At 47.5% G+C, this 27999-nt stretch overlaps 2 protein-coding genes across 6 annotated transcripts; one reads left to right on the top strand and one right to left on the bottom strand.

Annotated features, from left to right (window-relative positions):
• Position 1: 1 nt before the first annotated feature.
• On the bottom strand, positions 2 to 13856 carry LOC142659896 (uncharacterized). 4 transcript variants are annotated; one of them, XM_075836449.1, is made up of 11 exons: positions 13796 to 13856; positions 9832 to 9884; positions 9282 to 9414; positions 8129 to 8227; positions 7603 to 7671; positions 6012 to 6110; positions 5797 to 5895; positions 5363 to 5533; positions 4192 to 4296; positions 3208 to 3288; positions 2 to 2191 (listed from the first exon to the last, which is right to left on the bottom strand). In XM_075836449.1, the coding sequence occupies exons 2-11, from the start codon at positions 9832 to 9834 to the stop codon at positions 108 to 110; spliced, it is 2943 nt and encodes a 980-aa protein (XP_075692564.1). In that variant the 5' UTR covers positions 9835 to 9884; positions 13796 to 13856; the 3' UTR covers positions 2 to 107. The 4 variants fall into 4 exon arrangements, with proteins under 4 accessions (XP_075692564.1, XP_075692560.1, XP_075692563.1 ...); XM_075836445.1 differs by lacking the exon at positions 13796 to 13856 and adding an exon at positions 13401 to 13782; XM_075836448.1 differs by lacking the exon at positions 13796 to 13856 and adding an exon at positions 13229 to 13382.
• Positions 13548 to 27561, top strand: LOC142659898 (HAUS augmin-like complex subunit 3). Of its 2 annotated transcripts, XM_075836452.1 has the most exons (6): positions 13548 to 13890; positions 21361 to 21409; positions 21497 to 22390; positions 22712 to 23142; positions 26095 to 26311; positions 27289 to 27561. In XM_075836452.1, exons 1-6 carry the CDS (start codon positions 13880 to 13882, stop codon positions 27502 to 27504), a joined length of 1818 nt encoding a protein of 605 aa, XP_075692567.1. In that variant the 5' UTR covers positions 13548 to 13879; the 3' UTR covers positions 27505 to 27561. The 2 variants fall into 2 exon arrangements, with proteins under 2 accessions (XP_075692567.1, XP_075692568.1); XM_075836453.1 differs by lacking the exon at positions 21361 to 21409.
• Positions 27562 to 27999: the final 438 nt, after the last annotated feature.

Genomic DNA, 27999 nt, shown 5'->3' with positions numbered 1-27999 from the left:
AAAAACAAAATCGAATTTTTATAGTATTCATTAAAAAGTATAAAAAACAACAATTCTGTTATAATGTAAATATGATATATATTTATATAAAAGTACAATCCATCAGCTCAGAGCGTCTGTGAACAAGTCATCCTCTTCTGATGCTTTAAAAGGTAGGACCTCTGGGAAAACTCTTTCCCGCACCCGTTACATAAAAACGTTCGGTTTACGTTGTGAATCGCTTGATGCCGGGCGACATGAGACTGACTGGTGAAACCTTTACCGCACTGAGGACAGATGTACGGCCTCTCTCCCGTGTGAGTCCTTTTGTGACAATTCAGGGTCGAGGTTTGCGCAAAAGATTTTCCGCATTCGTTGCAAGGAAACGGCTTCTCTCCCGTGTGAGTCCTGAGATGTTTCACCAAACATCCATTATACGGAAAACTTTTCCCACACTCTCGGCAAACATGCTGCTTCTCCTCGGCTTTCGAGTTTCCGGAGTTGCTGCCAAATGAGCCGTCCATCCCAGGACTCTCTATAAACGAGCCATCGCTGTCAGGGTCATGGCTACGTGACATGTCCAGAATATCCTGCTCATTATAATAGACGTGGCTCGAAGGAATCTGTAGAAACGAGTGATGTCCAATAGACTGTTCGTTAGATGAAATATCTATAAAAGGGTCCTCGATAAATGAGAGATCTTCAGCAGGCCAGCTGTTCAGGGAGACGTCTGTAATAAACCTCTTATCGAATGCCGCGTCTCCTACACGTCTACCGTTGAATGAAACATCCATAACATTCCTCCTGTCAAATGGGAAATCTCCAATGGGCCTTTCCTTAAACGGGACATCTTCACGGGGCTCATCCTTGATGGTAACATGCCGCTCGTTCAATGGGATCCCTTCAGACGTCTTACGTATAACAGGCCTCTCGGTGAAGCGGACATCTTCAGTAGACCTATCATTGTATAAGACGTCTATAAAAGACCTCTCGCGAAACGGACCATCTCGATGGGAGGAGTCTAGAGGGTTCTCATCGGGTGGGACGTCTCCAAACGTTCCATTCTTCAGCGAGACATCTAGACGAGACCTTCCGCCTAACGCTCCGTCATCGATATCACGTTTTCCACTTCTCGGCTCCTTGCTTTTGGCGTTGGCCGCAGTTGGCACGACATGGGAGATATCTTCACGCCGCAATTGGGCCATTTCCGCCAGCAATTTCCCCTTTGCGTGAATTTTCAGATGCATTTCAAAATTGAATTTCTTGACGAAACATTTGTTGCATTCCTGACAAACGTACGGTTTCTCGTCTTCATGAAGTCGCCGGTGACAATTGAGGCTGGAACTTTGAGCAAAGCGCCGACCGCAATCCGGGCAGACGTAAGGTTTCTCTCCGGTGTGCACCCTCATGTGCTTGATCAGGCAGCCGTTATACAGGAAACGTTTACCGCACTGCGGACAGCCATGGGGTCTCTCCATCGTATGCGCTCGTATGTGTCTCTCGCAGGCAGCCTTGGTGCTGAATAACTTTTCGCACTGGGTACAGGGATAATATTCTTCTCCGTCGTGGAGCCGCAGGTGCATCTCAAAGTTTGTCTGCTTGATGAAACATTTGCCACACCGAGGACACGGGACGGGCTTGTCTCGGACGTGTATTAGCCGATGTCTATCCAGTCCTGACTTTGAATAAAGGAATTTACCACAATCGGGGCAGGACCACTGCTTATCCCCTTTGTGAGTTTTCATATGTATTTCCAGTGCGGAGTGGGTGGTAAAACACTGGCCGCACTCCTGACACACCTGGATCTTCTCTTCTATGTGCAGTAATAGATGTCGCTCTAAAGCCGTCGAGTCGCTGAAGCGCGCGCCGCATTCCGGGCAAACCGGAGTTTTTGGCTCATGGATCTTCTGATGTTCAAAAAACTTGGATACACTGGAGAACACTTCAGGACACAAGGGGCAGGTGAACTTTAAGTCGGTGATGTAATCGGATTCATTGGCCGCATCGTCCTTTAAGAACGCGTCGGGGTAAGCGCCGCCTCGGGGGCCGTTCTCTTTACAATGTTCAATAGGAGGAGATCCTGGAACGATCACTTCTTGGTGTTCGGTCGTCTCGTTTTCTACTCTTTTCACGTACCACACATTCAACAGATTATTGTTTGGCGAATCCGTATTACCATTTATTGGAACAACGACATCTTCAATAATCCGATCTAAAAAAAAAAAAAAAAAAAAGAAGCATAAATTTAAAGGGTTATTCCCACCTGAAGTCTTTGGTTTTTTTTTCCTCTTAGGTTTAATAAATATTAAAATTGGAGTCTAATCACGCTATTGATTCCATCGTAAAAAACGGAAACCAGCCGGAATGGTGACGAACGGAAACCATTAGCGATGTTTCCGTCGCCATTGAGATCAATGGTGACTGAAACGGAAGCTGTGCCGTCACTTTCACTTTCCATTGCGGGGTTCACCCGACGGAAACCTCCGACGGAACCCCGGAATGGAAAGCGAACGGTGATGTGAACAGGCCCTTACGGAGCGGTTCTTCCTTGCAGGCATTACTTCTAGAAGAGAAACTCTACATAATATAATGCCGTGCGGAGCGCTACATGGTGGTATACGGCTTCATAGTACATAGCAACAGGGACCCTGTGTGCACGAGGCTAGACTCAAAAAAGCGGATGTGCAGACCAAGACTATCTTTTTTGGGGATTTTGCTATTTTGTTGGTCAAGTTAAGAAAACCACCAGCCGCCACAATGTCACCGGCAGCCACAATGTCACCGGCAGCCACAATGTCACCGGCAGTACAGGGACAGCAGCTCTATAGTCACATATCTCTTCCTGGACCTGGGTGAGTGTGATACGGGTGTGGGGGAGATACATTGGGGTGATCCGCAGGCACGTCTGAATGTTAGACTTTAAAAAGAATCTATCATGGAAGTGCACGTTACATATTATAATCACGCACCTCCGTGACTCGGAGAACATGAACGCTCCCTGTACATAAACACTTTGCACTTGTGCACAGCAGCGTTAATGCTTCACCCTCTTGTGCCGTGTCGAACATGATAGAATTATTTCAGGCCGTTATTTGTATACAGGGTATGAAAGTGTCCGGAACGCCGCGCATCGGCATCCATTTTCAGTGGGTTCCTGAGGCGGACCCTACATAATTATCACAGCGTTCAATTCGCTGCTGGAATAATAAAGTCATAGTCCTCCCTTACCACGAACAATCCCATTGAGCATCTTGGGCTCCCAGCGACCAGTCCGAGGTGGATCAGTGTGTGGTATAAACGGGTCATCATCTGCAAAACGGGAGAAAAAAAGTGACAAACTATCCATTTATCTATAAAATATGCGCAGAAAAAAGGGGTGCGGGAGAGATAATAACATGAGATAATGGTGCGGGCATTTCTTGTGTTATATCAAACCTTATCAGGTCCCTGAGAACCAATCAGATGTTGAACAATTTTACAACTGATCCTACAACTTGTCCCATACAATTATTCGCTCAGAACCCCTTTACGTAATGGTGGGAATATCCGCAATACATAAAGGACAATGCTAAACGAAAAATTCTCCGACGTAATCGAATTAACAAACGTGCCCCATTCAGGACGTGGAGCCCCAGCAGTAAATATGGCCAGAGACGGCCATGCAATTCAGTAGAGTTACGATATATTGAAACGAGATGACAGGTAAGAACGTGTTTTATCTCTCAGTATAAATGGATCACCCGTCACGAGGCTCACAGATATGGAGGGCGAGGTCCATCGTCACGGCCTTTATTACCTCGCTGAATATTCGGATTTACGACTATGACGGATTCACTGCCATCTCGAGGCATTAGGAGATACTGGAGACATTGCAACCAACCAACTAAGGCCTCATGCACACGACCGTAGCCATGTGCACGGCCGTGATTTTTGGGTCGGCCGGCAGCGGACTGTCAGCCGCAAGCTGCCCGCAAATCGCAGGCAACGAACATGGCCGCGGCCATTATTTTCAATGAGCCCGGACCTCCTGGGCCATGCACAGACCGTAAAAACTACGGTCGTGTGCATGGCCCCATAGAAATGAATGGGGCCGCAATTCTCCCGTGGATTTTCGGGGGAATTGCGGCCGCAAAAGCACATTCGTGTGCATGGGGCCTAAGTGACAAAAGTCTAAGCACTTTATGAGATCCATAATCTATGTCTGACACTCACCCACATCCACGTCTTGGTCTTCATCATACGGGTCTTCATACTTCACCGATGTCCGTTTTTGCCGCTCAGTCGCAGGATTTGTTTCTGTTTCCACATAGACACAATCTTCATAAATAAGAAACATGTTGTAAAGTGTAAAACAAGGACTTGAGACTGGGAAATAAGTGTGAAACGCATTCAAAATAATCAGATCAATAAAAGTACGGTATGTAAAACGCAGTTTTCTCTAGCCAGGATCTCATTTCACACTCGTAGTCCGTCCCCTGAGGGCACCAGAGCTGTATTTGCCGCAGTCCTCCCCCCGTTTCAGCACAGCAGCTGTATTGCAGCACTCATGTCTGAAGTCTGCCCAAAAGTTAAAAAGGTCGTTCCCCCCCCCCCCCTCAAGTGTTTTACGACACGCTGGCGCTCTAACCGATGATGTTGGTCTCGTTGTGCCACTGCTTTCCTTGACTGCCCATGAGGTAAGGGGCAGAAACCAACCCGAGCTGGTGCCCCCTTCCAGTTTGCCACAATAGCTGCCTATATGGTATGTATGCCGTCACTTCTTGCATTTTAGCTCCACTCCACTAAATAAAACTTTCGGAGCAATCCTGTAAGGTGAAGCCCACAAAATGTAAACCTTGAATGCTACATGGTATCGAGCTAAAATTTAAAGTAACCACTAAAATTCTATTTAAAAGGTATCATATCGTTTTACTCAATTTTAAATAGAATTCAGAATGTTGGCCCTACGTTTGGCGTGTCCGTTACTGTCCATATATGGACAGTGATGTCAGGGGCTCCTTCAGTCCTGGAGTCCACAGCACTTGCGATGCTCAGGCCGGAGATTCCGTAGTGCAAAGCCCCTGATATCACTGTATGGACAGTGACGTCACGGGCTTACCCGGGCTCAGCTCTTAAAGTAGCACTGCGCTTGGGGTGTTCGGGCGACGTATCCCAGTGTATGCCTACACAATGGAATACATTGGACTCCTCCCGTTGTATACCTCCGAAGGAAGGAAAAAAAACGGTGTTGTGAACAAGGCCTTAATTATGTTCGGAGATCTTTGGTCTTAGATTGTTCACATTAAACATCAGTTGCTCTATTTTTTCTCTACCTATTACATTTTTTTTTTTCTATGTTCAGGGTTAAAGCCGAAGACACTCACAACCTGTGTTCTCTACTTACCAGACGAGCTGTCTTCATCTTCTTCATCATCTTCATCCTCATCGTCATCATCATCATCCTCATCGTCATCATCATCATCATCCTCATCGTCATCATCATCCTCATCTGCCACTCTTGTTTCTTTTACTTGTTCGGCAGTTGTCTCATCCTCCGACTCCAGATATACACAATCTATACAAACCACACAACACTGCTTAGATGAATGAATGCTCATCAAACTGCGATATATCATATGAGAAGTGATTACGTTACGATCTATTATAATAAAATAGGCAGAGCATTGGGCAGCAGTAATAAACATTACCAGCACCGCCGACCCATACAGGCGTCATTGCGACCTCTGGTTACATTTATTTTTCATATCTACCCCTAAGAATATTGGTCCGTACAGCAGCTACAAGCGGCGCCTGACGATGCTTTTGTTTTGTTCTTACCTGACGCGTTTTCATCCTCGCATAGCGCTGCGTCCCTCACACTTGGCTGTATACGTGGTTCAGGCAATGACAACTCTTCAGGTCCCATATAGATACAGTCTGTATACAAGAGAAGAATATAAAAAAATATTACACTCGATAATAAATCGGTCCCCAATTCAATATCAATCACAAAATGTAAACAATTTCTACGAATAGAAACCGATATCACTAACCTGAGAGGCCGTCATCTTCTATTTCTAATGGATCGCTTGTGTAAAATTCCCCTTCCAGTTCTGTCTCTGAATCAGAATCAATTTCCAGGTAGACACAGTCTGTAAATACACAAGAGAAATAACCCACCGGATTTAAGAAAAACAGTCTTTGTTCTCATTTAAAGGAGTAGTCCAGTATTAGAAGAACTTAGATGCTTTCTTACAAAAACAGCACATCCGTAGGTTGTGTGTGGTATTTCAGCTCAGCCCCATTCCTGTAAACCCCTTCAAAGACAAGGTGGTCCATCTCGTCAGCTATATATTCGAGAGACATCACCACACAAAATAAGACTAGTGAAGGACACTATGCTACTATCTCTGATTTCTTTACCTGCCATAGATGTTACATTTATATTGGCAGACTCCATTAACTTTGACTCAATTTGATGACAATCTAATGTCAGCGAAGGTCTGAATTTGGATTTTAACCTGGCTGATTCAGAGTTGCCCGGAAGCCACTTTCCGCTGCTCTACTAAAAATAACAACACATTAGCAAAGCCGAATAATGGGGGTGTCGGGATGATAGCGGACGGCTGACAGCTCCCCGATATCCAATGCCAGCTTAGATGGTTAGGAGGCTGATGAATAAACAAGAGAAGAAATAATGTATAATTTGTGCCTTAAAGGAACACTCGGGGGGAAACGAATACACTGTTTGTTGCTGACCGCCGGCACTACCCAGTTATCGGCAGCCGCAGGACTCTGAAACCCGGCCGGCATCTCCTTCCTCTGAGACGATGGGGCACACTGTTGTTTCCTCCTGCTGATGCCCCTAGGGTGCGCGCACTTGTCGACAGTCATAAAGGGCCAGCGCGCGCACCAGGAACTTTGTACCTGACCAATCCCTGCACACCCAGGACTTTAAGAAGAACCCTGCCCACTTCCACATTGCCTGAGCAATATTGTATCTAACCCTGTATTGGTCTACAAAGGTTCCCTAGCCGTTATCCTGTATCCTTGTTCGGTGTCAAGCCCATCGTCCGGTGTGCCTATTGTCTGAGACAAGTTCAGTGTCCGTGTCCAGTGTCTGTGCCAAGTCAATTGTGCGAGACGACTACAGTTCCGGCGTCCTGTATCCGAGACAAGTCCAGTTAACCAGCACAAGCCTGCTTCCGATAGTCCGGCACAAGCCAGTTTCTGATTATCCAGCACAAGCCAGTCATCCAGGTACTCTCGCCCGAGTGAATATCATTGACATTCCATTTGACAGGCTGCTAATCCATTACGGCGGAGTGGCCCCGTGGGTCCACTTTCCCCAAAGTCGTGACACCGGTCGAGTCCATGGCCTGAAGGGGCGGGCATGACACACGTATTCTCTCTTTGGTGTTCTATCAGTGCCTGTGTGATGCTCTGCCCCCTCAGGGCACGTACTAGACATATCCCAGTGTAATAGTTTGGCGCAGAGCGTTGCTTAAAGTGAGATAAGATGCATTTATACAAGAGAGTGGACGTGCCAGACCGGCAGATATTTCAGATTGACAAAAATTTCCAACATCCGTTCCATCATATTTAATTTCTGACCCCTTCATTAGTCCTCCAAATAACACTAACCTGTTTCGTCATCGTCATGCAATACTTCTGGAAGCTTGGATATAAAGTCAGGCTTTATAATGAAGTAGGCTGGAGATATAAAGAACAATACACATCATTCATATGATAAGAAAGCGGGAATACTTCATACTCAAAGCGACTGTGGACACTTGTGGTGCCGAGCGGAGCCAGGCCATAAAAAGTTATTCTGATAATCCGAGGGTTTGACGCCCTGACACCAACCACTCCCCCCTCCGTTTTAATTATTATTATTATTATTATAAATTCACGTCTAACTTGACGTTCCAGCAATTAATTGAATATTGGGAGTCCATGCACTTGAATGGGCCAAAATGTAAGTGTATTTGCCTTACCAGAAAATTGCTGGTACTAAAAAGCAGTGGTGGTGCATGGACTGGAGGACTGACGGACTGACGGAATTTTGTTAACGACTCAGGTAAAAAAAATTGAACAGTGATAGAACTTCATAGAACAGAGAACCAAAAACTTTTACAGAATGATGCTCAAAAACTTTCTCCAAACTTACCTATGGGGATGTCTCCATCGTGCAGGGCCTGGTCCTTCACACAGGGCTCCTTTCCTCGTTCAATCTTGGATATTAATTCTGGCTTCAAATAGAAACTACCTGGAATCATTAGAAACGTTGACGAGTAACCACGAGTAACACACACCATTATATACAGGTTTAACCAAACACGAGTATTTGTAGGTGGAAGAGCTCCATCCAAATGACAAAAAAATCCACCCACGAAAGATCTTCTGTGATGGTTGTAAGATCATAGTAATGGTGCAAATTTACCGGGAATTGCAGGGGTCTCATTGTGAAGCCTTAGACTTAGGCCCCAAGCACGCGACCGTAAAAAATCTCCGTAATTGCGGACCGCAATACGGTCCACAATTATGGACCCGCCCGGTTCTATTGGTTGTGGACACCTTTCTGTATAGCTACAGAAGGGTGTCCGTGCAGTAGAACCGTGCCGGAAATTACGGAGCATGCTCTGCTTTTCGTTTTTTACAGGCCATACTCCCATACTTTGTATGGGAGCACGGCATGAAAATGCGGACGGCCGCGCCTGCAATGATTACGGGCATGGCCGTGTGCATGAGGCCTTAAAGGGATTTTCTGAGCTTATTAAAAAACAAAGTGACTATTTATGTCTGAATTCTCACCAGATGACATCTCTATAGCTCAGCAGACGTTATTTTTTATTTCATTATATTGCCCAGGTCTGTGCAGCATTGGGTCTATACCATCTGCTGCACAGCATGTGAAACATGATCCCTCCAGAGACAGGGAGGGAGGAGGCAAGGAGAACTGGAGATAAGAGGCATGTGACGTGTGACGTCCCATACTACAGGAAGTGGGAGAGGGGAGATAACCACGTGTTCAGTGGACGTCACACAAGCACGATAGGCAGGTCCTGTGACTGCATGAGGGATTGGTTTACAGAGGCATTTTAGCTACAGACAGCACATTAGTAAGGGACTAATCTCACTGCAGTTATACCACCTGCACACAATTTTTAAAGACCGGAATATCCCTTTAGAGTGAACATTGCGGGTTTAGTGTAATAAATTGTGGAATTTCACTTGACCAAAAGCAGAAGACTGAGCGGCGATATCCGATAAGGAAATTCCTTCGATTAAACGGCAAAGTTAGTTATTTTTTGTTTCCTCACCCAGGGAACACAGAGTCTTGTAATTCTCCATCATCACTTCTTTGTAAAGTCTCTTCTGCTCCTCTCTCAGGAAACCCCATTCCTCTTCAGAAAAATAGACCACGATATCCTCAAAATCTTGAACGCCTACATCCTGCGACAGAGGAGACCGCGTGATTGGTTGTTCGCAGTCAGTATAGTCATATATATTCAGATGTGTAATAACATTTTATTTATAACTAGAGATGAATGAGATTTCGCCAGGTACATGTCCTATTACGAAGCCGTATTGACCTCATATAAGACAATGGGGGCTCAAAATACAGATCCCTGCTTCCCGCCCCATTGTTGTATACGAGGTAAACACGGCTCCATACTAGAATATAACCGTCCATATACTCTAAGAGAGCAATTTATATTTTACAATATTCCCATTGGGCACGGCTTGTTTTCCTTTTTGGACAATGCAGCTGAGGAGAGACGAAGGTAGGACTGTGCCGGCCATCTTGTCTCCATCATGGTGCAACTACTTGAGAATCCACGCACGGAGAGGACAGACAGGATTACTCACCATCACTCAGCACCGGGCCCTGCAGTGCCGTAAACTCCCAATTGTACGGTTCTCTGCAAAACAAGAGGTGATGTGTTGTTGTAAAGTTTCAGTATTCAGAATTTAAGAGGTTTTCTGGAACGTTGATACTGATATACTGAGATATCAGATCGGTGGGGCTCTGATTCTCGGCACCCTCATTGATCAGCTGATTGAAGGGGGCCGCGGTGCTCCTCTTCATTGCTTACCAGGCACAGCTCCTTACATTCAGTAGTGGATGTGCCTGGTACTGCAGCTCAGTCCCATTGACTTGAATGGGACTAAGCTTCAAAGAGCTGCAGTACCAGGAGCAGCCACTACTGAATGCACAGCTCCTTACAGCGCTGCGGCCCCTTCAATCAGCCGATCTGCCGTTTTGTGTCTGCAGCACCTATACAGAACTATAGCCCAGATTTACGAAGACTGTTTTTTTTATACGCCAGAGAAGCACGCTGGAGTAGGATACGTCACGTTAATTAGGAGACGCACGCCCTTAACAAATTTGTTGCATCTTTGGCTGTCCGTGCGCCACAAACTGACATCTAAGCCAGCAAGATTTCCGCTAATTTCTAGCATAAAATTATAGTATATTTGTCAGCCCATGGGTGTCCCTCTTCCACTGCGTCTCCCAAGTGGCGAGAGCAGTGTAAAAGTAAAAAAAAAACGTGCGCAAAACAAGAATGTGCCAAGAAGTGCTAATTTACACCACTAAAGTGATGCTCTTTTGTTTCCATGGTTACAGACTACAAACAAAACTCTGTGTAGTCTGATCCTGCAGTCATACTCCTTTCTATCTGTCCTTTACTTCTTGGAATGTAAGAAAGAGGTGGGGGCCGGATATATAATGGTGTATGACTACAGGGTCTGTAACAACGAAGAGGAGACACACACTGAATGGATACTTTATTAGAGACCCCCATCTAGTAGCACGTTGAACCTCCTCTGTCCTTCAGAGCCGCAGCAATTCATCGTGACAGATTCCACGCGGTGATGACATTGCTCTGCAGGAATATTGAGCATGTGGACAGGATCGCTTCTCAGTTGCCGCTAAAGTGTCCCTCAGTCATAGGGTAAAATGCGGCCATGAAGGGATGAACTTGGTCAGCCACGATGCTTCGGTAAGCCCCACTGGTCAACCACTGTTATTAGAGGAGCCGGGGTGCGCCAAGAAAACATTCCCCCACCAGCCTGAACTGTTCACACCCGACAGGAACAGTTCATAGATTCATGCTGCCTGCGCCAAATTCTGACCCTCTTAGGCCCCCTGCACACGGCCGTGCCCATACTCACGGTCCGTCTTTACAGGCACGGCCGGCCGCGGACAGTCATCCGCATTTGTGGGCCGTGCTCCCATTATAAAGTATAGGAGCACGGTCCGTAAAATAAAAAAATAGGACATGTCCTAATTTTTGCGGGTCTTTTCTACAGGCCGGACACCTTCCCATAGAATCCGGGAAGGTGTCCATGAGCAATAGCAATGAACGGGTCTGTACTTTGATCCGCAATTAGGGTATGTTCACACGCACTGTTTCCAGATGTAATTCAGGCATTTTACGCCTCGATTTACGCCTGAAAAAACGCCCCTAATACGCCTACAAACATCTGCCCATTGCTTTCAATGGGTTTTACGGTGTTCTGTTCCCACGAGGCTTAATTTTACGCGTCGCTGTCAAAATACGGTGCGTAAAAAGACGCCCGCAAAAAAGAAGTGCAGGTCACTTCTTGAGACGTTTTTGGAGCCGTTTTTCATTGACTCCTTTGAAAAACAGCTCCAATAGCGGCCGTAAAATACGTCACGAAAAACGCGAGTTGTTACAAAAACGTCTGAAAATCAGGAGCTGTTTTCACCTGAAAACAGCTCCGTAATTTCAGACGTATTTTGCTAAGAGTGTGAACATAGCCTTACAGTCCGTACTTGCGGATCAAAATCTCGGCCGTGTGCACGGGGCCTTATCATGGCGCCACAGAAATCTGAATTCATCTGAACAGGCAAATTTTTTCCACTGCTCCGTGATATAATTTTCATGCTATTTTGGCCCACTGGAGTGCTTCAATCCTTATTTTACCGTATTGGAAAACTAAGGCTTCATACACACGTCGCGCAATTTGATACGGAAAATCTGCATTTAGGGTAGGAACAGACACAGCGTAAACACCGTGGAGTTTCCGCAACGATTTAATTGCGGAAAACCCGCAGCGTATTACAGTAGCAGCAGTGTGGGCGGGACTTCAACAAATCTCATCCACGCGCTGCGGAAAAAACCTGCCGAAGAAAATGCACATAAACTGACGTGCGTTGCGGTTTCTTTAGCTGCAGCACGTCACTTAATGGAATCGCTGCTCTTGTGTTTCAGGTTTTCCCCATTGAATTCAACGGGATGCTTAAACTCGCAACAAAGTGGTGAGTGTTGCGACGGAATCACAGAGATTCCGTCGTAAAAAAAAAATAAAAAATCGCAAGAAAAAAAAAAAGTTATACTTACCCCCAGTGTTCCCTGCTTCTTCTACAGTCCGGCCTCCTACAATGACGATTCATCCCATGTGACCGCTGCAGCCAATCACAGGCTGCAGCGGTCACATGGCCTGCAACGTCATCATAGGTGGCCGCACAAAAGAGAGGGAGGGGGTAAGTATGAAGGGAAGTGGAAATTCCACCCGACAAAACGCCCCACATACACATAATTTTAAAATCTGCCGCATGTCAGTTTATCTCGTGTGTCCGTCTCAGAATTGTATCAGACAAGTTTATGAAAAAAAAAAAAGGCAACAAAATCCACAGCGTAACATCCGCACCTGTTTCCACATCAAAATGTAAAATCCACACACTTTTTTTTTCCCGTTTCTTTTATGCAGATTTTCCACCTCAAATGACACAACGTGTGCTTGCGCCCATAAAACGAGGAGCTGCGGATTTTAAAAATCGACACTGCAGGTCAATTTATGTGCGGAAAAGTTCTGCAACTTGTAGATGCGATCACTTAAAACCTCATTAAAGGGGTTGTCCGGGCACAGGGCGCTTTCTCATACGGATGACCTATCCACAGGATCGGACATCAGTATATGATCGGTGGGGTTCCGACACCCAGACCCCGCACCAATCAGCTCCCTCCAAATGCAGTTCAGCCGCCACACTGTGACGCAGCCTTCTGAGTCCAGCAGGGACATCCGGTGCCGGGAAACAGCCATCAGTGTGGGGTCAGGGTGTCGGACCCCCATCGATCATATAAGGCTGACCTATCACGTGGATAGGTAATCAGTATGAGACCACCCAGCACACAGACAACCCCCTTTAACTTTGCTAGTACTGCATTACACAGCAAATCCACACATAATCTGCATCGTGTGAACGAAGATAAATGAATTGCGGAGGTGAACGTACATTCTATGACCTCATTGCAAAACTACAACTCCCAGCATGCCAGACTGCTGCTTTAAAGAGACAGGACCTGATATAATCTGAATATAGAAAAAAAACAAGCATCATAAATGTTACTCGAGCAGTAGAACTACAACTCCCAGCATGCCCAACCACAGCTTTAAAGAGACAGAACCTGATATAATCGGAATATTGAAAAAACAACCAGCATAACTACAACTCCCAGCATGGCAGCATCGTCCACTCCTATAAGATTGATCACTTAGTGGAGGAGCGTGGACTTTATCTGTACAAGCAAAATAAGTTTGCATTTTATGTCCAGTTGACCCGGAATCTCCGGCCGGACACAGGCTCCGCTTCCATACAATAGAGGATTGTCACTGGAGTTGGCTGATGCTGTTTTCTGCGGTGTCTCGTGCATTGTTTACTATGGGATGAGTGACACAGGGGAAGAAACGAGACGTCAGCCACGCGGGAGCGGCCATTAGCGCGGGTGTCACATGACGCACGCAGCGACACTGTACACGGCGCGCACATAAATACAGAATAATACCAGAAATGAGGCCATACCTTTCTGCTGCCACAAATCAGAGCGTCACGTGACTCAGGGGCCTCCCGGTTGGCTCACCGACGTGTGACGACACTATTACCGCTATGATCTCTGGGTAAGGTAGTTCAGTTCACCAGATAGTCCATTATTAAAGATGGCTACTTGGACTATAATTCCCAGAAGGCCCAGTAGAGGCAGCGCTCACATGACTCGCAAGAGCCAATTATTGTTGAGGATTGTGTTTTCGGTCGCTTTTCTGTTTTGGCGGGCTGTGTAGAACACAGAGCGGCTTTTTAGCCTTTGATTTTTTGCTTGTTTGCGTGTTTCAGGGGGAAAGTGAAGGGACTTGTTATGAGGCGTTTTATCAGTCTCTGCAGTTTATGGTCGTGTGGAAAGATGTCTGTGAATCCGGCAGCCACATGTATATTCTGCGGTTCTTGACATGAACTGTTCGTGACTCCAAATAAAGTGAAATAAATAGAACATAATTGCGGCTGCGTGTAATTACTAGGACCAAATTGTGTTTTATTTTGGTGCATTGTGGAACTACATAAATGACTTGGCCTGCACTGGAGGGGGTGGACGGGTTTCCAGGGAACGTGTCGCAAATTATTATTATTTTTTTAAAGTAAGTTATTTATTTTTATTATATTTTTTTTACGTTTTTTTGCTGTCGTTTTTTTTTCTTCCACATGGTGGGAAGCATTAACAATTAAATAATAATTTCACATGTTTTGACGTCGTCAGACAACCGCCATTACTGAGGCGCTAATAAAGTATTGAAAAAACCACAGAGACGTGAGAAAATATTTTTATTGAAATAAGAACCCCCCCCACACACACACACGCGCGCGCCCAACATCACACAACCCCCCCCCCACACACACGCCCAACATCACACACCCCCCCCCACACACACACACGCGCGCCCAACATCAGACAACCCCCCCCCCACACACACACGCCCAACATCACACACCCCCCCCCCACACACACACACACACGCGCGCGCCCAACATCACACAACCCCCCCCCCCACACACACACGCCCAACATCACACACCCCCCCCCACACACACGCGCGCGCCCAACATCACACAACCCCCCCCCCACACACACACACGCCCAACATCACACACCCCCCCCCCACACACACGCGCGCGCCCAACATCACACAACCCCCCCCACACACACACACACGCCCAACATCACACACCCCCCCCCCACACACACACACACGCGCGCGCCCAACATCACACAACCCCCCCCACACACACACACACACACAATCCTCGTTAACTATTTTATTTAAAAAGTCCATTACGTTACCAATATGAAAAATCAAAATACTTATACTCACCTACAGCGACTTCTGTCTCCCCACCATAAATATTAGAGGTCCCCACAAGCACACTGCACACCCGCCCAACATCACACACACCCGCCCAACATCACACACGCCCGCCAACACACACACACCCGCCCAACATCACACACCCCCCACCACACACCCGCCCAACATCACACACGCCCGCCAACACACACACGCGCGCGCCCAACATCACACAACCCCCCCCCCACACACACACACACACACACACACGCGCCCAACATCACACAACCCCCCCACACACACGCGCGCCCAACATCACACACCCCCCCCCACACACACACACACGCGCCCAACATCACACACCCCCCCCCCCACACACACACACGCGCCCAACATCACACAACCCCCCCCACACACACACACACACACGCGCCCAACATCACACAACCCCCCCCCCCACACACACACACGCGCGCCCAACATCACACACCCCCCCCCACATACACACACGCGCGCCCAACATCACACAACCCCCCCCCACACACACACACACACGCGCGCCGAACATCACACAACCCCCCCCCACACACACACACACGCGCACCCAACATCACACAACCCCACACACACACACACCACACGCGCCCAACATCACACAACCCCCTCACACACACACGCGCGCCCAACATCACACACCCCCCCCACACACACACACGCGCCCAACATCACACACACACACGCGCCCAACATCACACAACCCCCCCCACACACACACACACGCACCCAACATCACACAACCCCCCCACACACACGCGCCCAACATCACACAACCCCCCCCACACACACACACACGCGCCCAACATCACACACCCCCCCCCCACACACACACACACACACACACGCGCCCAACATCACACAACCCCCCCACACACACACACGCGCGCCCAACATCACACACCCCCCCCCCCACACACACACACACACACGCGCCCAACATCACACAACCCCCCCCACACACACACACACACGCGCCCAACATCACACAACCCCCCCCCCACACACACACACGCGCGCCCAACATCACACACCCCCCCCACATACACACACGCGCGCCCAACATCACACAACCCCCCCCCACACACACACGCGCGCCGAACATCACACAACCCCCCCCCACACACACACACACACGCGCACCCAACATCACACAACCCCCCACACACACACACACGCGCCCAACATCACACAACCCCCTCACACACACACACGCGCGCCCAACATCACACACCCCCCCACACACACACACACGCGCCCAACATCACACACACACACACGCGCCCAACATCACACAACCCCCCCCACACACACACACACGCACCCAACATCACACAACCCCCCCACACACACGCGCCCAACATCACACAACCCCCCCCCCCACACACACACGCGCCCAACATCACACAACCCCCCCCCACACACACACACACACGCGCCCAACATCACACAACCCCCCCACACACACACACACGCGCGCCCAACATCACACACCCCCCCCACACACACACACACACACACACGCGCCCAACATCACACCCCCCCCCCCACACACACACATACGCGCCCAACATCACACAACCCCCCCCCACACACACACACACACACACACACGCGCGAGCCCAACATCACACACCCCCCCCCCACACACACACATACGCGCCCAACATCACACAACCCCCCCCACACACACACGCGCGCGCGCCCAACATCACACCCCCCCCCCACACACACACATACGCGCCCGCCATCACACAACCCCCCCCACATACTCACCTACAGCGACTTCTGTCTCCCCACGATAAATATTAGAGGTCCCCACAAGCACACTGCACACCCGCCCAACATCACACACACACGCCCAACATCACACACCCCCCCCCACACACACACGCGCGCCGAACATCACACAACACCCCCCCCCCCACACACACACACGCGCGCCCAACATCACACACCCCCCCCCACATACACACACGCGCGCCCAACATCACACAACCCCCCCCCACACACACACACACGCGCGCCGAACATCACACAACCCCCCCCCCCCACACACACACACACGCGCACCCAACATCACACAACCCCACACACACACACACGCGCCCAACATCACACAACCCCCTCACACACACACGCGCGCCCAACATCACACACCCCCCCCCACACACACACACGCGCCCAACATCACACACACACACACACGCGCCCAACATCACACAACCCCCCCCCCCACACACACACACACACGCACCCAACATCACACAACCCCCCCACACACACGCGCCCAACATCACACAACCCCCCCCCCCCCCCACACACACACACACGCGCCCAACATCACACAACCCCCCCCCACACACACACACACGCGCCCAACATCACACAACCCCCCCCCCCACACACACACACACGCGCCCAACATCACACAACCCCCCCCCACACACACACACGCGCGCCCAACATCACACAACCCCCCCACACACACACGCGCCCGCCATCACACAAACCCCCCCCCACACGCCCGTTTACCTCGTAATCTCGCGAGATTACGCGTGGCTTGCTGGAATCTCACAGAAAAGATTCAGAAGTGTCAGGATTGTGAGTACACATGACGTCCAGGCTGGATTTCATGTGTATTCATTATCAGGACACTTGTGTATGTGGCTGCACATCATTCTAGTAAGAACGCTGTGCTGTGTAAATGAATGGAGAGGAGTGTATGACGCTGACTGGTCACTGATTGGTCAGCGTCATACACGTAAACACGCCCAGTTAAATACACAATACACGCCCAGTTTGACATAACGAAAAAACACGCCCAGTTGTCCATTTCAAAGCTGATTTGCATATATATAAAATAGCTCATAACTTGGCCAAAAATGAACGTTTTTTAAAAAAACACAAAAAACGTTACTGTTCATTGCAGCGCCGATCACATGCAATAGGAGATAGGGGTCTGAGAATCTGGTGACAGAGCCTCTTTAATCAGAGGCTGCTTTCCCTTGAAAACATCCCCTGTAATTTTCAGCCACTTTTTTTTGTCCGTGTGAATGGACCCTGATGTGACTACAGGCCGGCGAAACTATCAAGTGTTGGCTGTTCGTTTACAAGGTTTGCTTTTTTGCGATTTTGTTAAAATCACTACGAAATACGATTTGACCAATCAGATGACTAGATCGTCGGTCTCCGTTCATGTGAGGATAAGGAGCTCAGGTGAAATGGGTTAATTCTGCCACAAGTGAAAGTTACTCCAACCCAGAGGCGGCTGAGCTGTGAACGGCCTCGAGACGTTCAGGTAGATGGAGACCAATAATATGAAATGTTAGAGGATGTGTTGAAACCGTGTTGTCAAATCGCGGTTTATTTCCACAATTATCAAATAATTGTGGCGAAGTTTAGCTGCGTTTTGACCACGCCGTGTAATTAGATCCTTGTCAATGATTCCCAGCCGGTTTACTATCAGGGAACCCCTACTCCCATTCTTACCCCAAAGACGCATGATGTAAGGCTGGGTAACGCTTTGTATGAGGCTCCGTTCACATCTACGTCACGGTTTTTGGATCTATAGTATGACGGACACAATAGGTGCGCGACGAATCCCACTGACTTATAATGGGGTACATCGGGTTATGTCGTTTTGACTAAAACAATAGCGCTGCATGCTAATCTTCCCGTCAAATCTGACCGGAGGTGTGACAGAGCCCCCACAGTGCTGAATGTTCCGCCCGCTCCGTGTTTTGACTGACATTTTTTGATGGTTTTGTCGTGTATCTTTGGGCAGGACGAGCAGTTTGCTATCTCTGCTATACGAGTGATACGTCTTGCTGCTTCTGTGTTACGGGTAAACCCTGCCCATGTTTAGAGGAGCCGTGGTCGGGAATCGTTGCGCTCGGTCCTGTTCACATGTAAGTCGGCAGGAGTGCAGTATTAACTGGAGGAAAAATGGAACGTGAGACGTGTTTTTTGCTATGAGAAAGAAGGCTATACTCTGCTTTTGAACTAATTTTGGCGACCGGGCATCACCTGCCATGATAAAATTGCAAAAAATGCTCCAAGTGACCGTGGGGCTATCGCAAGAAATCAGACTTGCGGAGGGCGCTGTGTCCTAGACTTAAAACAGTTGCGTGCGGAAATGTTTCTGTTTTTTTCATGTGTGTTTGTGCAGATTTCATGAAAAAAAAAAGTTTGTATACTGCTACGAAAATATTGCCGTGTGTGCTGTGTGGCTCCGCAGGAGGAGACGTTATTACAGATCTCGAGTACAATCGTATTCATGACTTTATTGGCTAAGTTTAGACTTTTTCATTGATTATTGCAAAATGCGTTTTGACCGCTTCGTGTGAACAGACCCGACCACGACCGTATTTTTCATCAGTAATTACAGACCCATTCATTTCTATTGGCCACGGACTCCTTTCAGTGTTTTTACGGATGGGTGTGAGTGCTAAAAAAGTTATGGAACCCGTCCTATTCTTGTCAGTAATTACGGCACAGACTCTCCGATAGAAGTGTAAGGGAGCTTCGGTAAATACGGGCGGCTACTAATGTGCATCCGTAAACCAGCCGTATTTACGGAAGCGTTGCTAAGCAACATGTTGATGACATATTTTGCAGCCACCCTCCTTCTTTTACGGATCCGTATATACGGATGAATTGCGGATGCCTACAAATCCGTATTTACTGATAGATGAAAATACGGTCATGTGCATGGAACCTAAGTGTGTATTCAGACGTTGCGATTGAAGTTCTTGCCGCATGGTCGAGAACCGCACGTCAAAATCCACACGCGGTTATACTGAAAACTGCTGTGGTTTTTGACTATTAATGAGCCTCGTCTGCGCTAGCTGCGGAATCTAAGTAAAACCGCACCTGAACCGCAACGTCTGAATACACCCTTAAGGCCGGATTTCCACACAACAAGGATAAAGCCAGTCTGCACAGAACATCGTAAGACCCATTGCAAGCAATGGGCAGATGTTTGCCGACGTAATGGAGCCGTCTTTTCAGGTGTAATTCGAGGTGTAAAACACCCCCATCATGCCTGAAAATAGGTCGTGTGCACAAACCCTCACTGTGTTTACCTGCGGTTTTGATTGGGATTTTCCCACATCAAGTTACGCAGCTCATGTGTGTAGCCTTACGAAACTCTTTAAATTTAGGGAGCCGCAGGGTTTTCATTTCTGCATTTTTAAGCACAATCGAAACCCGGGTCTAGGGCTCATTCACACTTGCATATTTTGGTCCGTATTTTTCGTCAGTATTCCAGTATTATGTCGTCCATAACATGGTGCAAATATTTCCATAAGGATATATTCACACGGTGCGGTCAAATCGCGGTTTATTGCTGCTGAAATCTAATTGGTTGCTGTTGGTATGGATGGGGCCCAATGTGTGGATGAGATTTCATAAAACCTGATTCCATATGTGTAACGTCTGGTTTTCAAACTAAACATAAATGATACGTAAGAACCGCACCAAAGTGCAGTCTATGGTGTATGATATGACGTTCTGCAGCAGCTGAGATGTGTATTATGTTCTGCGGCGGCTGTGGTGTGTATTATGATGTTCTGCGGCGGCTGTGGTGTGTATTATGAGGTTCTGCGGCGGCTGAGGTGTGTATTATGATGTTCTGCGGCGGCTGTGATGTGTATTATGATGTTCTGCGGCGGCTGTGGTGTGTATTATGAGGTTCTGCGGCGGCTGAGGCGTGTATTATGATGTTCTGCGGCGGCTGTGGTGTGTATTATGATGTTCTGCGGCGGCTGTGATGTGTATTATGATGTTCTGCGGCGGCTGTGGTGTGTATTATGAGGTTCTGCGGCGGCTGAGGCGTGTATTATGATGTTCTGCGGCGGCTGAGGTGTGTATTATGAGGTTCTGCGGCGGCTGTGATGTGTATTATGATGTTCTGCGGCGGCTGTGGTGTGTATTATGAGGTTCTGCGGCGGCTGAGGCGTGTATTATGATGTTCTGCGGCGGCTGAGGTGTGTATTATGAGGTTCTGCGGCGGCTGTGATGTGTATTATGATGTTCTGCGGCGGCTGTGGTGTGTATTATGAGGTGTATTTTTGGGATTCAATCCCATCCGTTATTGGGATGGTTGAGCACGGAGCTACTTTTGAACTTCTATTGGGTTTGTTCGCTTGTTTTCTAACTAAATGTTAATTTATAATTTACCTTCTCTACATTCAGGACTCTTTTGAAAAGTCACATTAGGAAGAATATAATGGCAAAGCATCTAGTGAGTATTACATTGTACAGTTTCAGTAGATATTTCCATTGAGTCCTCCTAATGACACAACGAAGTGAATCTTCTTCCTCTTTACAGGTTCCACTACTCACAAAGAGCCTCTCCCGTCAGCGATCCACGTGTCTTCTACTAGAACCTCAACGTGTACAAGGGTCGGAATTTGTAGAGATGCTTCGTCTGATTGGTTACCCAGGTGCCCAAGATCTTAAGGGCAAAGATTTTGATTGGCTCTGTGAAGGCAATGAAGAAGTAGAACACTTCCTAGAATGGCTTTGCGAGATGGTGGATCAGCGCAATGCTCTAAGCAGTGAACAGCTGGAAGCCTATGATGACCTTTTAGACTCTGGCCAGACACTTTTAGAAGCAGATGAACTTCAACACCTCTGCAAAGGGGGGAATGAAGAAGATGGAGAATGGGAGATGGAAGATATGAAGAGCATGGAGGAGCTTGAATCAGAGCTTCAGAGTTTGCGAATGCTTAAAGCACATCGACTACAATCCCGTAACAAGACAGAGTCCTTGGGGTTGACCTTACTCCATAACCGTCTTTCTCTGGAGAAATCGGACAAGGAATTGGAAAAAACGTTAAGCAACACTAAGGAGGAATTGTCGACTCTAAACTCGAGGTGCAATTCGACCCTCCTGAGGCTTCGAGACACGGTAACAGAACTTGAGCAATATTATTCAACCCAGTCTGCTGCTAGTATTTTTCTTTCTCCACTTGACTTGGAGGGGTATGTAAGGCTTGAAGATCTATGTTGGGAACAGGTAGAAGAGCATGCCAAAGGAGTGTTACCTGTTAAAGAGGAAGACCTGGAAGTACAAAGGAAAGCACGTCAAGAAATGGAGAAGGAAAGTGAGAGGGTACGAACAGCATGGGCATCGCAGAGAATACAGCTGAGCATTGCTCTTGGTACCTTGAATGGCTACATAGAGGTCCTGGCCTGGCTTGATGGAAGTTCTCGAGAGCAGGTAGGAGGCATATGGTCTTAGTATGGGTGACCTCCGTTATCTAGTTTCTACTTCGCATAACTCACACATTGTAAATGGAATTATTAGTTTGAGAATCCATTCTTTATAAGGCTCCAAAGTATATTGTATAATATGGTGACTTCCGCAGTCTACAGTATATTTTTCTACCTGTTGAAGAGGCCAATAGTGTCTATTAGTCCACAGGTCGATTGTCACCCAAGTAAATGTAAATCTGTCTTCAATCATAAATTCAGGTGATTTTTTTTTGGACTTTTTACTAGTTGTGTCCTCATAAAAAAATCCCTTTTACTGCTTTCTCAGGTTTGGGATCCTCTGCGTTTGCCACTGGTGGAAAGAGAGGTGCAGTCCTTAGAGGCAGAGGTAGAAGCCCTGCAGACACAGAGACTTCCTGGTCTGGTGTGTGAAGCTTCACTTGGGTTTTGCCTACCTGCACATCAAGCGTGGGTAGAAACCGAAAAGCAAAGACTATCACAGGTGGACCAAAGCCAAACTCCAGTTGCGGAAGCGATCATCAATCAGTTGTCACGTCTACAGTTGGTGGAGCTGGGCCTACAGGTAGAAATGCGAGAACACCACCAAACTGAACGGGATCTTCGAGGGCTAAAAGTGGAGATGGGAAACCGATTATGTGAACTTGGAAAAAGGATACATGGGCAGAGAGATCTGCGGGTATCATCACCTCAATGGCTGACACCCCTACGCACGGACAGCAAAGACCACACAGCAGTTAGGTAGGGCTATAAAGGCAATCTATTCTATCTTCTATTGTATCTTCAGCTAGTGATGGACTTAATGATAATTCAACTGCTACAACCTTGTCAATATACTTTGAGATCCTTCATATCCTAATGAAGAGTTTTACTAATGGTTCCCTAGTAGTTCCTTCACTAACTTGTAAAATTTTCTTGAGTTCTTCATCTAGCTTTCGTTGCTCTAGCCTTAGTGGTCAGTAGCTTGATGTTCCTCCTATGTCCCCGGTGGTCAGTAGCTTGACGTTCCGCCTATGTCCCCGGTGGTCAGTAGCTTGATGTTCCTCCTATGTCCCCGGTGGTCAGTAACTTGACGTTCCTCCTATGTCCCCGGTGGTCAGTAGCTTGATGTTCCTCCTATGTCCCCGGTGGTCAGTAGCTTGATGTTCCTCCTATGTCCCCGGTGGTCAGTAGCTTGATGTTCCTCCTATGTCCCCGGTGGTCAGTAGCTTGATGTTCCTCCTATGTCCCCGGTGGTCAGTAGCTTGATGTTCCTCCTATGTCCCCGGTGGTCAGTAGCTTGATGTTCCTCCTATGTCCCCGGTGGTCAGTAGCTTGATGTTCCTCCTATGTCCCCGGTGGTCAGTAGCTTGATGTTCCTCCTATGTCCCCGGTGGTCAGTAGCTTGATGTTCCTCCTATGTCCCCGGTGGTCAGTAGCTTGATGTTCCTCCTATGTCCCCGGTGGTCAGTAGCTTGATGTTCCTCCTATGTCCCCGGTGGTCAGTAGCTTGATGTTCCTCCTATGTCCCCGGTGGTCAGTAGCTTGATGTTCCTCCTATGTCCCCGGTGGTCAGTAGCTTGATGTTCCTCCTATGTCCCCGGTGGTCAGTAGCTTGATGTTCCTCCTATGTCCCCGGTGGTCAGTAGCTTGATGTTCCTCCTATGTCCCCGGTGGTCAGTAGCTTGATGTTCCTCCTATGTCCCCGGTGGTCAGTAGCTTGATGTTCCTCCTATGTCCCCGGTGGTCAGTAGCTTGATGTTCCTCCTATGTCCCCGGTGGTCAGTAGCTTGATGTTCCTCCTATGTCCCCGGTGGTCAGTAGCTTGATGTTCCTCCTATGTCCCCGGTGGTCAGTAGCTTGATGTTCCTCCTATGTCCCCGGTGGTCAGTAGCTTGATGTTCCTCCTATGTCCCCGGTGGTCAGTTGCACACGATTTATAAAGCTGACTCCTGTTTATATTAACTTAGACCAAAATCACAAACCGAAAAATCTTGGCGATGTAGAATACATGCAAAAAATGGTAACGGGTGCTTAGTAATGTGCCTTGCCTCGTTCTAAACTACTTGTCTACATTTTTTGTTCCGATTATTTTGTGCAGGCCCCTCTAAACATTAAAGGGGTTTTTCAGGATTAGAAAAACATGTCTGCTTTCTTCCAGAAACAGTGCCACGCCTGTCCACAGGCTGTGTCTGGTATTGCAACTGAGCCGTATTTACTTCAATGGAGCTGAGCTGCAATATCAGACGCAACCCGTGCACAAGTTTGGCGCGGTTTCTGGAAGTAAGCAGGTATGTTTTTTTTGTTTTGTTTCCTAATCCTGCACAACTCATTTAAGGAGTATTGTAACGGACTTAGAGCCTGTGCCCCCACCATTGTCCAATGGGGCCCGCCCTGATGGTCACGCTTTTTCCTCTGACCTACTTCTAGCCATAGGTTCATTTATAGGCTCCAAACTGACTTGCAATTTACTACCATTAAGACGCTTGTAATTCTGCTGTTTTGCTTGCTCTTGTTTTCCTCTGGGTGCCGCCATGAGACGTTTACGTTCTTTTTCACCTCGCATTATGTTGATTATTTTGTCTTTGAATTTCCTATTATGCAAAGTAGCGTTTTCCTCTGGCTCCAAACGGACGGCTCTTGGTCCCGGGAGAATTGTCATAGTCTCTGCAGTGAGAGGTATGAAAACGGTTTCCGATTGTTCTATTAATGACTCTCTCAGGTCACTTAGGCTGCTTTGTTCCTTCGAGGGTGTTTGCTATTATAAAGCTCTAAAGAATTTCTCATGTCCCGGCCCTCGTTCTGGTTTCTTATGAAGTGCAGACTTTGATTGCATTGTTCAGGTAGATCCAGAGAAGCCTACGAGAGAAGGATTTTCAATAGGCCGTGAGTGTCCATGTCCGTATTTCTATGACCAGGTGAGACCAACAAACTGGACGGAAGTTAAACAGAATTGTCCCCTATTTCATATTTCCAAAAAATACTATTTTATGCATTTTAAATAAAACTTCCAGTCGAAAATTAAAACTGCACGTTATTAAAGGGGTTGTCCGTACCGGAATAACTGATGACCTAACCACCGGATAGGTCATCAGTGTAGGATTGATTGCGGGTCCCTGATCGCCCTGATCGGACCCTGCACCGATCAGCTGTACCGGCTGCCTGCAGACAGCAGAAGTTATTTCACAATGCTCCATACACTGCATAGTGGCCGTTATGCAGAACTACAGCTCTGCTCCTATTCACTTGAATAGTGCAGTACTGCAGCTTGGCTGGCGTTACGTGAACGGTCGGGATCCGACTGCTAGGACCCCTATAGATCCTGAGAAGAATGGAGTTATCACACTGCCTTATTGTTGCTGCTTTTTCACAGTTTTTCCCTGCACAACTGGTGGCCTAGAGCGTGTCTGTGTAGGAAAAAAAGGGGTTACACTTCTGGCTTAACGATCAGGATCGCGGAGATCTCAGAGGTTGGACCATCACCGATCAGAATGTTATGTCATCGATACGGGATAACATTCAATAATGGGAATACCTTTAGGCTGTTCGGTCACATGTCTGACATTTTGGTGGCGCTATCGCTGTCTGTTTCCAAGAGCAACCAGCAGAATTTTTAAAGCAGCTTTTGGATTTCTGCTTGATCTTCTACACCGTATTCCTCATCTTTATATTTTTCCTATTTTATCTTTTACTTTTCTACTCTCGTCATCCTAGGCTTTCAGCAATGCTAGAGAACCCATCTAGACAAAAAGAACTATTCCCGAAGTATGAAGCTTTACAGCGCCAGGCAGCGTCTCTTGTGCAGGAACTGATGTCACTGAGCAGCGTCTTTCATGGTCCGCTACCGCAAACTATAAGTCTGGAACAAAACTGCGAAGAACTTCACCAGAGCTTGTGCCGGGGAACACGGAACCTGCAGCTGCGAGATCCGGTCAGTAAACGTGTGCACAGAGCGATGTTAAAGGGTACGTTTTGTTGTTTTCCAGAAACTGCTCCACTCTTGTCCATGGGCTGTGACTGGTATTGCAGCTCGGTCACATTTACAGAGTAAATATCTGTTTACAGTGATGAATGTAAATTGGTATACAATGTGTTTTATTGGAGGTTGAATTGAATTCCAGCAATGAACAGGTTATAGCTGCATAAATAAACTGACCGTGGAGAGCCCTAGCCATTACTTGGCTTGTGTGGCTGTGTCGTTCATATTCTTCTATTGCCCAGCAGGTGTCGCTCTTTCAACATGTTCGCCGCAGGTCTGTAAGCTCACGATCACACAGTTTCTCCAAATGTAGAGTCCGGAAAAATGGCATTGACTTCTATGTTGGAGATTTCAACTGAAAGAAATTAATAAGAAGCCCAAAGGGGTACAGGGAGTTTCATGGCCTCTACTCTAGAAGTAACGCGGTCAAGCTCACCAACTTTCAGCCAATGTCATGTCATTTTCTGACGTATCTATATCCTTGCGTCGGAAGTGGTTGACTTTTTCTTTTTTTTTGATTCCTCAAAAGTTGCTTCAGCCGAGCATGCGTTTTTAAAAGGGGTTGTATGAGATTAGAAAACATGCCCGAGAGAAAATTGGAGAGAGTAGTTGGCGAGAGTTGCGCTTAACTTATTAAAAGGCCCACACCTCTTAATAAATGTAGCGCATTTGGAATTGTCAGACTGTAGAAATTTGTCTTTACGCCAGCTATGAGCAGCCGGACATTTGCGCCACTACTTTGCGCCTTTTTATAATTTTTTTTCTAAAGTCTAAAAGTAGATTTACAGCGTGACCGCGCCAACTTTCCCTGCGTGTTTTTGTTTTTTGGAGTGAGAAGACCAGTCACAATTTTACGCAAATTTAGATATCTGGTTCCGGTTGCGCCTCCGTTCAGTATTTTCTCTTTTTTTTTCTCTTTCCTTCTTTAGAACCTGTTGCTCTCCTTCGAGACCCTCTCGTCCAGCGTCTTCCAGTTTAACCAGTGCTGTCTGGACTGTCTTCGTGATTTGGAGTGTAAGAAGTTGGCCATCCAGACGTCTTACCTAAATCAGGAGAGGCAATTTTATGTCCTCTTCTACCAGGACCCCCCTCTTCTGGCCAGCATTGTGGAGGATCTCGAGCAGCGAGTTAGGGATCTTTGCTGAACCCAATGTCCATGTTACAGTGTAAACTATAATAATAAACCCAGCATTCACATATAAGACTCCAGGAAGTTTTTTTTCTACTTTAAAGAGTTATTCCCATACTGCTAGGATATGCCATCACTTTCTGGTTAGTGCTGGTCTGACCTCTGGGACCCCCACTGATCCTGAAAATGAAGGGGCTGAAGTGCTGGTTTAGCACTGTGCTCGTTTTTTCTGTTTTTCCCTGCACAACCACTCTCCCGGCCACCTACTGTGCATGCTGGGAACTGCAGCATGGCCCTATTTAGATGAATCGGGTTGCACTGCAGTTTCCTGCACAGTTGGTGGCCAGGAATGCTGTCTGGCTGGGAAAACTTTAAGGGGGCAGCAGCCCCTTCATTCTCCGCAACGGCGGGGTCCCAGAAATCAGATCCGCAATAATCAAAGTGATGGCATAGTCTAGCTTATCTCCAGGAAAACAAAAGGATGTCTATCGTGCTGGATCTATGGGGATCA

The sequence above is a fragment of the Rhinoderma darwinii genome, chromosome 8, assembly GCF_050947455.1.
Source record: "Rhinoderma darwinii isolate aRhiDar2 chromosome 8, aRhiDar2.hap1, whole genome shotgun sequence".
Lineage (NCBI taxonomy): Eukaryota > Metazoa > Chordata > Amphibia > Anura > Rhinodermatidae > Rhinoderma > Rhinoderma darwinii.
The sequence above is the reverse complement of the archived record's forward strand: the minus strand, read 5'-3'. Positions and strand labels throughout refer to the sequence as shown.